The sequence below is a fragment of the Schistocerca piceifrons genome, chromosome 5, assembly GCF_021461385.2.
Source record: "Schistocerca piceifrons isolate TAMUIC-IGC-003096 chromosome 5, iqSchPice1.1, whole genome shotgun sequence".
NCBI classification, from domain to species: Eukaryota; Metazoa; Arthropoda; class Insecta; order Orthoptera; family Acrididae; genus Schistocerca; species Schistocerca piceifrons.
In genome coordinates, this window is record NC_060142.1 from 201,343,599 (window position 1) to 201,356,008 (window position 12,410).

Sequence of the window (12,410 nt, forward strand, 5' to 3'; positions counted from 1 at the left end):
CCGGGTGCAGCGTGGAGCCAGATAAAACACATGGAAGGACCAAGAAAGTTTTCTATTACGCATGAGCAACAGCAGTTTTGTAGCATCAGTGAACAGAAGAGGAACAGGCTCCAATGTAAAGATGGTGGAAGAAATCGACTGCACTGCCAGAAATTCAAACAAATGGTTTCTGCAGTGGAAAAGCAAAAGCGAATGTCAATACTCAAAGAGTAGAGACAACTGAGACATTGCTGAGGACGCCACTCAGGGAGACAAGTCCGTGAAGAACTGCCATAGATTGCAAAGTCGCCGAAAAAAAGGAAACCTGGGATACCTTGTGGGAGATAGCCATAAAAGAGTATGAAGGTTACCAGTCCTCCGGCAGGTGTTGTAGGCTCTCTCCAAATCAAAAAACGTGACCACAGTCTTGTATTTCTGCAGAAAACCATTCGTGATAAGATGGTCAACTGCAGAATGGCACGTTCAAAATCCACATTGTGCAGTGCTTAGTAGATTGCGAGATTCGAGCCACCATACTAGCCGGCCATGAATCATATGTTCCATAACCTCGCGAACACAGCTGGTGAGAAAAAGGGGCAGTAGCTGGAAGGAAGGTGTTTGTCCTTACCAGACTCAGGTATGGGTATGACACTGGCTTCACGCCAGCATCTGGGAAACGAGCCATCTGTCCAAATATGACTACACGTATTAAGGAGAAAATGCTTGCCCACGAGAGAAAGGTGCTGCAACAACATGAGAGAAAGGTGCTGCAACATCTGAATGCAAACATCATCCGGTCCTGGAACTGAAGATAAAGATGAAGTGAGAGCATGATCTAGATACCTCATAGTAAAGATGACACTGTAGGATTCATGATTCAGAGAGGAGGTATCACCCACTTATCCTGCACTTATTTTTGATGGAAGAAGGCGGGATGATAGTGGGTGGAGCTCGAAATCTCTGCAAAATAGCGACCCAAGGTATTGGAGATAGCCAATATCAGCACCTGAAATTGGGGAATGAACCTTGGTCCCAGAGAACCAACGGAGATTGCCCCACACAACAAGAGGAGTAGAACTGTTAAAAGAATTAGTAAATTAAATCCAGCAAACTTTTCTTCTATAGTGAAGAATGAGAACACTGCACATGCAACTGTTTATACCAAATGAAATTCATCACTGCAGGATGACGGATAGAAACTCAGAAAGCACGTCTCCGAAAAGTCACAGCACGCCTCAGTCCATCAGGGGACCAGAGCACGGTGTGGTAAAGATGAAGTGCGAGGTATGGAACATTCTGCAGCGATAAGGATAATGTTTGTGAGGTACTCTACCTAGTCATGACAAATGGGGGTAAATGTTGTTTGCTGAAGGTCGCCAAGGAGGAATAGTTTCAGTCAGCCTTAGAAAGCTGCCAATTGGGTTTACATGTAGGTGTGGCAGGAGTCAGCAAACAGATAGCACATGGGAAATGGTTGCTCAAGACGTGTCAGAACGGACCACTCAAAACAACAGGCAAGCTGGGCAGTGCAGAATGAGAGGTCCAAATGGGAATGTGTGTGTGTGTGTGTGTGTGTGTGTGTGTGTGAAAGGTACATGGGTGCTCCAGTATTCAGACAGATGAGATTGAGCTGATTGGGGTCAGCCAAGATGGCACCACTCTTACATGTTCTGCAAGAGCCCCAAAGAGGTTGGTGTGCATTTAAGTCACTGAGCAGCAAAAAGGGGTGAGGGAGTTGATCAATAATCTGGAGGAAGTTTTGCCCTGCTGACACCGAAAGACGGAGGGGTGCAGATGCTGCAAAGAGGAAGGGTGAAGCGAGGAAGAATAATGTGGACTGTAAAGGCTTGCCGCCAAGGGTTCAGTGGTGTGGTTTGACAATGAACGTCATCCCAGATGAGCAGCCCAACTCCCCCATGAGGCAGAATGCCATCTTCGGGGAGGGGAGGGGGAGGAAGGACGTCAAACTGTACTAGAACAAAATGTGAGATGTTAAAGCGGTTGCAAGGACGCAATTTTGTTTCTTGGAGGCAGAGGAAAAGTAGACACGGCGATTCCAATAGCAGTCGCAATTCCTCCATTTTGGATCTAATCTGCAAACATTTCATTGAGGAGAATAATAACGGGGAAAGGGGAGGAGGGAACAAATTAAGGGTTGTCACCTCGGCAACTGACAAGTGCCAGCCTTTAAGACTCAGTGGTACAGGGTGCAGAAGCTGGAAATTCCTGTTCCATGAGATCTACAGAGGCATTGGCATTCTCATTGGGCCTGCCTGCAGATTCCAGGGCAGAAAAACAGAAGGTGGTGCGCACTGGCAAAATGGATGTCGGCCGGGTGGGAATATAACACAGCGACATTGTTGAAGTGGAACTCTGTATCAAGCAAGGAGAAGACCATTAGCCTTTGTTTGATTTCTTAGAGCCTTTGCAGTTGACATTTGAAGACTCGGATTTTTGTTGGCTGAAGGGACATAAGAAGACTTAGCAGGAATATTCCCTTTGTCCCTTCCAGCCTGACAGTTGTGTAGCAGGTGACTTCACCGCCAGAGGCAAAGATTGGGTGTCTTGTTGCAAAGCTTGAGGAGGAGAAGGAGCAGGGATGCTACCATTCATTTTACAACTGCAGTGCTGAATTTGAAGTCACGAGCAAGTGTGGTCACATCCTTCATGGAGCAAGGCATAGCAAGAACAGTACTGTAAGTACCAGATGGGCTTTTGACTAGCTGACAACTTGCAAACAACGGGATAAGGTACTTTTTCCTTCGCCCAGATCTCCTGGACAGCCCATTTATCAAGATACATCAGACATTCTCGGAACGAGGCTACATGATCGTTACTGTAATTGATACAGGGGGGAGAATGTGGTGAGAAATTGCCTGATGAACATCCCTACAAGTAATATATCTGGCTGTGTTTCGACAGGACATGCTAATAGGATTGTAACGCTGAAACTGGTAACAAGCACTGAGTTTGGAATGTACGATTGGACCATGATGCCTTCATAGCCTGCTTTGATCTTCAATCGGAATGCTACTCGATCAAACATCAGAAAAGGAGTGCATGTAAGCACTAGTTTGCATCAACTTTCTTCATTACCCAATGGACTGCAGTGACGCCCTGATCAGAGAGTTAAGTTTGGATTTCTTCCTCAGTCAGACCACCGAGCAGTCTAGTGTAAATAACACTATGCAAAGAATTGAACATTCAACAAGCCCCGACACAAACAGGACAGCCACGCTGGAGCGACGCTGCGAACAGTTATTGGGCTTCAAAATCACAACTGGTCTCCAAATACAAAATCCCATTACGTAAATGATAGCCAGAGTTCACAGGGCCTGCAACTGTATCAACACCTTTCTGAATATAGGAGGATTAACCGTAGCAAAGGACTGACCTCCTTCAGTATGTGATACCATGAAGAACCGAAATGCAGCGGGGAGAATCTTTGAATGTTTAGCTTCATTCCATTTATGTTTAGTAAATTTAGACTGAGATGCTGATTGGTTAATTGCAAGAAAATCCTCCATAACTGCAAGTGTGTCTGATGGTGTGCTCCTTCCAACTGGGGGTCCCCTCAGAGGGGCGCTCACCTTATGTGATTATTCCCACCTCAGGTAATACCTCCCGAACTCTTAACAGAGGGACCAACTAGCAATCACCCCTCCCTGGGCCTGCCCTGCACCAGATGTTACATATGAACCCTACGTATCAACTCGGGGATAGGAATTACTCGTTACCCAGTCACCTATTATGCATCAAACACATGGGCCAGTCATCAAGAGTGCACAGGGAGGAAGAAGAAACAAAGAGAAACCTCAAATGCTGAAACGGAAGAAGGGTACGAGATGGAGAATGAACAGAGAAAGAAAAAACAGTTGAGGGACTGCTCTGTCAGGCTACTAAAACTTCAGGACACATTTCGAGAAATATCCCAGACATGTTCCCCAAGGGAGGGTAACAAGCAGTATGATAGAAACACAGCCCGGAAAGGGAAAAGGTGTTGCAAAGGCTGGAGTCCATGACAGCCAAGTATGAACTCACCAGAGTTGTGAGCTCCCTGGGGGTAAAACTGATCTGACAGTTGCTGAACTTCACATCAGACAATTTCCTCAGACACGGGAATGAGAAGCTGCCACAGCCTTTGGTCTATCACCTAGCTAAGATTAAGGGTGGGTTGCTGATGAACTCATTTATGCTATCCAACTGAACTAAAATTTTTTATCACTGTCCAACTGGCAAACAGCCAATAAGATTTTGTAACACCTCAACAGAAGGACTAACACATTTCTACTGATAGCAGTGACAACACTATACTGTAAAAAAATTTCAAACATACTATTTCTAACAATGGAAAGTTAAGAATAGAAAACAATAATAAGGAAAGGACAGATGGCTACTCACCATGTAAAGAAGGCGTTGAGTCACAGGCTGCTGGAGCCCTTTCGTGACAGCGCCTGACTGAGTATGAATCTGTTGGGATGTGTGGTGGGGGTTGAGAAACAGTGCGATGTGGGGAGTGGGAGGGATAGTAGGGGATAAGCTGCAAACACCGTGCCACTTTCTACATGGGTGTGACAACCATTAAGCTGTCTATCCACATAAATGGCCACTGCCAAACTGATGTCAACAGATAGCTGGACCACCCAGTTGATGAACATGCTGACCAAATGATGTTCTTCACTTTACAATTTCGCCTGTGGCATCCGGATTCTTCCTACAACAAATTCTTTGTTCTTGTAGCCCTCCTGGCTTAAACTTTTGCTAGTCCCTGTCTCTCACCTACGTATCCCCTTCCCTTGTTCCCACTCCAGTACGACATGTCTTCTGTCCCGCCACCAATGCACCTTTCTCCTTCTCTACTACTCTGCTCTATTCCCCACCCCCTCCCCCCCAGCACAGCAACTCAACACTGCAACAATTAACAGCCCTATCTTGTCCTAACCAAGTCTTAGTACACTCTCACCAGCAGCACTAGCATCTTCCCCCACACTTACCCTGATAGTCCTCTTAATACCTTCCTCTTGCTTCCTTCTTATCTATTCCAGCAGACTGCTGCATCAGCTCCAGCACCCTGAGACACTGCCTCTGTGTGTGTGTGTGTGTGTGTGTGTGTGTGTGTGTGTGTGTGTGTGTGTGTGTGTTCTACTGCAAAAGAAGGACTTTGTTTGAAAGCTTTATCATTTTATCAACCTTTTCATTGCATCTGTCTGCGACTCAAAGCCTCATTTATGTGGCGAGTAGCATCTATCCTTTCCAAACCTATTACTTCTGTAAAATACGTAATTCAAATAATGACAAATGCGTTAATTAACACCAACCTTCAGTCTCAGCATGGCCATCCTCCACATGATTTTGATCATTATCACTGCCTTCTGCTTCTTCCTGTTCCTCTAATTCGACTTCTACTATTTCTTCAATAGTTGTTGGATCACCCAGTAAATCATCATCATCATCATCATAGACACTTGAAGACATATTTTAATTTTCCTATGAACAAGAAAATACCATTTTTATACGTTTAGTGCAGTATGAAAATTCAGTATACAGATATAAGTTCTCAAGAGCCAATGCTAGGAACAATGAATGTAAACAGCAGATTTGCTATGGTGAAACTTTTAAATGAGAAAATTGCTATACATTTAACTTGGTTAAGCAATTAATAAATTTTATATCTAATAATGAAAAAAAATATAAGCCAACAGAGTCCTCCCAGGAATTCAGTAAAATTCTAAAATTTTCTCCACTTGTAAAGAATGTCATAAATAAAATTACAGCAATTGCATCTTTTATTCCAAACTAGAATTCCCTTCATGATCTTGTCACATATTTTATTAATGTTATTTCCCATTCATCTTTGTGTAATACAAATGAACAATTTCTGCTGCACAACATACACAGCAGCACTGCCCTGGTACTGATCATGTCAGAGTAGAATATTTTTTTTAAACACAGCATGATGCGAAGAACACATCTCAGTGGATAAGTTATCTGTCTGAAAGTACAAGTGCTCTTCCCAAAGGCAACAGCAGTTACAGAGGCTAAAAACTCATGACTATGGTTAGTTAAATCTGTCTCACACGGCCTCAATGCCCCCCCCCCCCCCCCAATTACACAACCGAAACTTGGTTTGTTAGAATATTAGTCACCACCATTACATACTTAATATTAAACTGTTTACAATTACCCAAATGTGTTTTTTATAAATCAAACTTTTTAACACTTACCATACCAACTGCTCATAAAATCAATGGAAATTCAAGGGTGGAATAGACACTGTCCTGTCACATTAATGTGACTAGCAGTCAAAAGCCTGAATAAGCACTTTCAGTAGTGTGGACGGTTGCCAAATGTGCAGGAAATGTCACTGAGGCTCTGGAAGGTACCAAAAGGGATGCGGAGCCATAACGACTCCCGTGTAGTGGCCAGCTGCACTAGGTTTCTCAGTTGAGGATCCATGTTGTGAAAAACCCAATTGAGGCAGTGTGAGATTAAATCTGGGGAGTTTGGTGGCCAGGAGAGTATGGTAAACCAAGTGCTCCACAAAAAATGCACGTACGCTGCGAGCTGTGTGTAACATTGTATTTTCCTCGTCGTAGATGCCATCATGCCAAGGAAAGACAAACTGCTTGTAGGGGTGGACATGGTCCCCAATGATAGATACATACTTGTTTTGATCCAGTGTGTCTTCCAGAATGTTGACACCACCCAGGAGCATCCAACTGAGCGTAAAATGTGACTCAGCTAAAAAGGCCTCCTGTCGCCACGCTGTGGGCGTTCTGTTGCAGTACTGGCATGCAAATTCCGGTCTTCTACCCCAATCGACAGCAGTCAACTTGGTCGCATGAACCACGCACCTGCTATGGATGCCCATACATAGCAACATTAGCTTAATTGTAATTGAGGAGACATTACTGGTAGCTCCTTGTTTCATATGAGTGGTCAGATGCACATCTATTCGCCATGCAACTCTGTCATCTATGGCCTGTGGTGCACCACAGTTACCTTGGCACTAGTTTTGGATAGTGCCACTTTGCCACGTATGGTACACTTTAAACACAGCGGCATGAGAACAGTTTACAAACTTAGTCATTTCATAAATGCTTCCTGCCTTGGCCCGAAGGCCAATGACCATGTCCTTTTGGGTATCAGATAAATTGCTCCACTTCTGTATTACGACAATGACTGCTCTGTTTTCTGCATCCCCCGACACACTCTATATAACCTCCACTGCTAGCACTGCAACCTCCTATCTGTGAATGGTTATTGCACACTGACATCAAACGTAGGCAGTGGTCACATTAATGTGATTGAACCATCTAATTATATTACGACACTATTTACCAATGAAGAGGTACTTAAAAGCAGACAGTCACTTAAAAATATAACATTTTAAGCTTTCTGAAGTTGTGAAGTACCTTATAATTGACATGACATACATCTTTGTAGTCTTTTAACTGAGATTTGACTTATCAACATTTGCACACTATTGACTGTTTCACAAGGGGGAAATATACAAACATTCTAGGACAACCTGTCAAGTTTGAACTGCTATACACAGGGCACAGTCTTAGCATTGGTAAAAGAAGTGGGTTCTGGCTTTTGGTCGGCACTCTGCATACAAGCGATCAGATGAGAGAGAGGTCGCTCCTGGAATTAAAAAAAATCAAATCAAGATCTGGGAATCTTGCCTTCTCCAATCCAGCGCAAAGCCTAAAAAGGCATCAAAATCAATCAGCTTCACTGAAACAAAATCACACCCTGCCATCATTCAGCACTAACACCCCTACAGTTGCAAGAGCAAACCTTGTAAGAGTTTCAAATAGTAACCTGGCATGTTCATACCTTGCATAAAATACATACGAACTTATGGGGGGGTCACTATTTAAGTGTTCGTCAGCCATGATACCAATATTGCAGCAGTCAGTCAATAAGATTCACACATTAAACAGTCAAGAATGGTGTGAGAACCTTTTAGTTTTACTTACAAGGGGACCGTACATACTTCCCCTCACCAATTTGATTCATATTAACAGGGTATGTGGAAATTAACATCCATATAAAGAAACATGAAACTCCCAATTGTTTTCAAGAAATTCAATTTAAAAAATTTTAAATCATGTTTATACATTTCATATGGTCACTAGTATTCAAGGAATCCAGATTCCATAGCTGGCTGAGTAAGTGCTTCGTTTCAAAACATGAAGTCTGTGGATCGAATCTTGCTGCTGGTAATTGTTACTGTTATTATTAATATTTTTTTAATTCCCAAGTAATTCTAACAACAGATCTATTATGACTGCGTAAATCATCAATACTTAAAAATTCCTTCATTATTTTCACTTTTATCAGCATCAGTAATAAATAAAATAACCATGCAGATTTGACTGAAAGTTCTTGTGTATCCTGTTTTTATTTCCAATCTCCTTATGACAATTTTTTCTACTGTTTTCAGGATGAATATTATGAATCTTTAAATTTTGATAATATGCATAGTCGTAGAGTGTGTGTGTGTGTGTGTGTGTGTGTGTGTGTGTGTGTGTGTGTGTGTGGGGGGGGGGGGGGGGGGGGTGGGTGGAGGGTAAAAAAAAGTGCTGGCAGGCAAATTCAATCCAAGACCTAGCACTTTTGAAACTAATTGCTTAATTGTTTGGCTGCAGACTCTTTCAGTAGCCACAACCATACAATGAAGATAATCATGTGTAAAATTTTCAAACTCTATATTCTCAAGAGCAGTCGAGAGTTGCGTCTTCTTGTTTGCATACTTTATGTCCGAGTCATGCCCTACAACCTTGTTAGCATTGGACTAGCAAACCTGCATCCAGGATAAAATTGCAATTAAAAATAAACTTTAAGCCTCCAAAGGAAATAAATAATATGCTGATGATGACACCATCTCACGCTAACCATGGAAAAAATCTTCATCTTACCAATGCCTATATACAACTATGGTATTATATGGAGGAGAGATATTAGGGATGTTTCAATAAATAGGGTTATGTGTGGAGTTGAGGGTTGGACCGAACTTCGTGTCATTAGATCTTAAGTGAGGATTACACATTCCTTTTAGTGCGTTACACAATTATGCAGAACTGAAAAAACTGCCTAAACTTGCTACCCTCACTCTACTGCAGCATACTGTGCCAAACCAAAGACAAGTCTACCTTTGTGCATGAAAGTGTATACCACTATAGACAAATGTTGGTAAGAGAACCTGAAGCATTCACTATTAGGTGCATTTCTAAGTGGTGAAGACATCTGCAGCTGTGTGTTTCACAGCTCCCATAGCGCACTGACTAATTTCCAAAAGGGTGAAGACAGAATATGGTAACTTGTTACTAAGAACACAAAATTGTTTTAACTGAGAATATGGATTGAAGCTGTGTCTTTCTGAGGTCAGAACTAAATATTACCACAACAGGAACAAAAGTGATATAGCATTAAAGAAAATATGCCGTTAAAGGAGTTTAGGCCGCAGACGACTGGGGAGGAAATTAAAAAAAAATAAAAAGTCTGCATTCATAGTACTGCGAAAAAGATATGCCACTGAAACCAAAAAGAGAAGTGGTGCAAGTAGAGAGAACATGTACGAGGTGTGGCTAGAAAAAAACCGGACTAGTACTGGTGAAACAATAAAACGAATGCAATAAGGCTGAAAGTCACGTGGCCTGTCACGTGACTCTCGCTCCGTCTACTGCTCGAGTTTCATCTGCCTTCTGCACTCAGTCTGCCCGTGGCGTCTGTTTTAAGTAGTTGACGTTTTGTCTGTGCGTCGGAAAATGTTGAGTGTACAGAAAGAACAGCGTGTTAACATCAAATTTTGTTTCAAACTAGGAAAATCTGCAAGTGAAACGTTTGTAATGTTACAACAAGTGTACGGCGATGATTGTTTATCGCGAACACAAGTGTTTGAGTGGTTTAAACGATTTAAAGTTGGCCGCGAAGACACCAGTGATGACACTCGCACTGGCAGACCATTGTCAGCAAAAACTGATGCAAACATTGAAAAAATCGGTAAACTTGTTCGACAAGACAACAAGTCAACTCCTGTTAACTCAGACACTGCTCTGATTGTTAAACGGCGATCTTGTCGAACAAGTTTACCGATTTTTTCAATGTTTGCATCAGTTTTTGCTGACAATGGTCTGCCAGTGCGAGTGTCATCACTGGTGTCTTCGCGGCCATCTTTAAATCGTTTAAACCACTCAAACACTTGTGTTCGCGATAAACAATCATCGCCGTACACTTGTTGTAACATTACAAACGTTTCACTTGCAGATTTTCCTAGTTTGGAACAAAATTTGATGTTAACACGCTGTTCTTTCTGTACACTCAACATTTTACGACGCACAGACAAAACGTCAACTACTGCAAACAGACGCCACGGGCAGACTGAGCGCAGGAGGCAGATGAAACTCGAGCAGTACGCGGAGCGAGAGTCACGTGACAGGCCACGCGACTTTCAGCCTTATTGCATTCGTTTTATTGTTTCACCAGCACTAGTCCGGTTTTTTTCTAGCCGCACCTCGTATGTATCAAAACCATAGTTTCTTGACAGTCTTCAATTCACCAGTGGCATGGAATCTCATAGTAGCTGTTAACTTTTAAGAAGTAGTAATTGCTTTCCTCTTCACAGTGTCCTGCTACCTTAATTTCTGTTGCACAAGCTCTATTAGAAAGCAATAATTATCCTCACTTATTATCAATTAATTTTGAAATAAGTACTCATCCTCTTAAAGACGTTATTTTCAAATGAATGTCCAGCTTCCCCTCTCCTCCCACCAGCTCAACCACTTTTTCACTGGTCATGGCTGTTTTCTTCTTTTTGTGTTGTTCACTGCCATAGCACATAAAGCAGTGCCTGTAGAGAAAGCAAGACCTGCTGATTTTCTTTTAGCATGTGACACAATGACAGCTTTCTTTCTGTGCCTGCAGTAGGATCTAGTGACAGATACTTTGTGGTACATCTATCTACACACAACTTCTCCCGTTCGCTTCAGCAAGTGCACGTTTCAAGAAACATGTCAGTGGGCACTAAAGCAGAAACTCTGAAGCATGCACGCATCAGATTGGTGTAGAGTTTGGTGCTACAGAACCACATCTACAAAGTATGTCTATCAAGGAACAATGCTGTCTTATGCCAAAAATGATATGAAATTACTTGGTGGTGAGGCACACAAGAAAAATCAAAATAGATTAATTGATTCTATTGTGGATGTAATATAAAAACGTATTGATGACTCAATAAATGTATTAACAAGTATAAACATTTTGGGAAGTGGAAGGAAAATACAGTAAGACCTCAGGACAAAGACAGGAAAACCGAAAAATAAATAGTAGTGAACAATGGAGGTCACTGTTCAAACTGCAACATCAGATGACACACATCAGACAGGTAGATTCTCTGATGCCTTCACAGCTATACCTGTGCCAAGGCTTAAATTTACAGTGGTAATATACACTGTATTTTACAGACTCTAAGATGCACTTTTTCGTTTGAAGGATTGCCTCCAATATTCAGATTTGTCTTATACTGGAAATTAATATAAAAGTTTCCAGTGTTTGATTTACAATTCCTGACAGTCTTAAAAATGGCCATATATCTGATGGCATGTGAAACCTATCCCTATCTGGCAACACTGGTATCAACTGGAAGCAGTAGTGCACCAATGTGACAGTGTGGGGATTCACAAGATTGCTAAAACTAACTGCCTCCTGCCCAGCCATCACAAACCCAGAACAGTGTCTAACCTATGAAGCATCATTGTGGCCTACGGTTCCAGAGAATTTGAGTTGAAAATGATACGTGTTATCAGTAAGAGTATTATATTTTTGTTAGTAAAATGGAAAAAAAATAAAAGGTACTCAAATGATGTGGGCTATAAATTGAAAAGTTATAGCATATGCAGAAGAACATGAAAACAGAGCAACTGAGCAGCATTTCAACCCTCCACCAACAGAAAAAAATCATTTGTGATTGGCACGCTAGTGAAGAAGATCTGAAAAAAATGAGGAAGACTAAATGTGCAAACAGAAGACTGAATGAAAAATCGCCAAAACTAGAAGATGACGTATTGAAATAGATTCAAGGACATTGGAATTAATACAAAAATGATTCAAATGTATGCTTGTAACCTAGTGATACATTGGAACTTAACATTCTTTAAGGGTGGAGTTGGTGTACAGGTTTATGAAGCGTCACGGACGTAGCGTGTGAACCAAAACCAAAACATATCAATAAACGTCACAACAGAATGAAAAGAAAATATCTTTCCATTGCTTTATTATTCAACATTGAAAGAACACCAGTGTGAACTAAGCCAAATAGTGAGTACACACAAAACTCCTCTGACATTTGATGTGCCAAGTACCAGAACTGTTGCCATGAAACTTGCTAAAACTGCAACTATAAAACAAGTGGACATGAAAAAACC

General features: G+C 41.8%; 1 protein-coding gene across 1 annotated transcript in view; it reads right to left on the bottom strand.

The window, feature by feature from the left end:
- LOC124798105 (protein TIPIN homolog) overlaps window positions 1-12,410 on the bottom strand; it is a 60,803-nt gene that overhangs the window by 32,907 nt on the left and 15,486 nt on the right. The window contains exon 2 of the mRNA XM_047261356.1: window positions 5,298-5,466. Within this exon, the coding sequence (XP_047117312.1) occupies window positions 5,298-5,454 (157 nt within the window). The 5' untranslated portion in view covers window positions 5,455-5,466. The remainder of the gene's footprint in view (window positions 1-5,297; window positions 5,467-12,410) is intronic.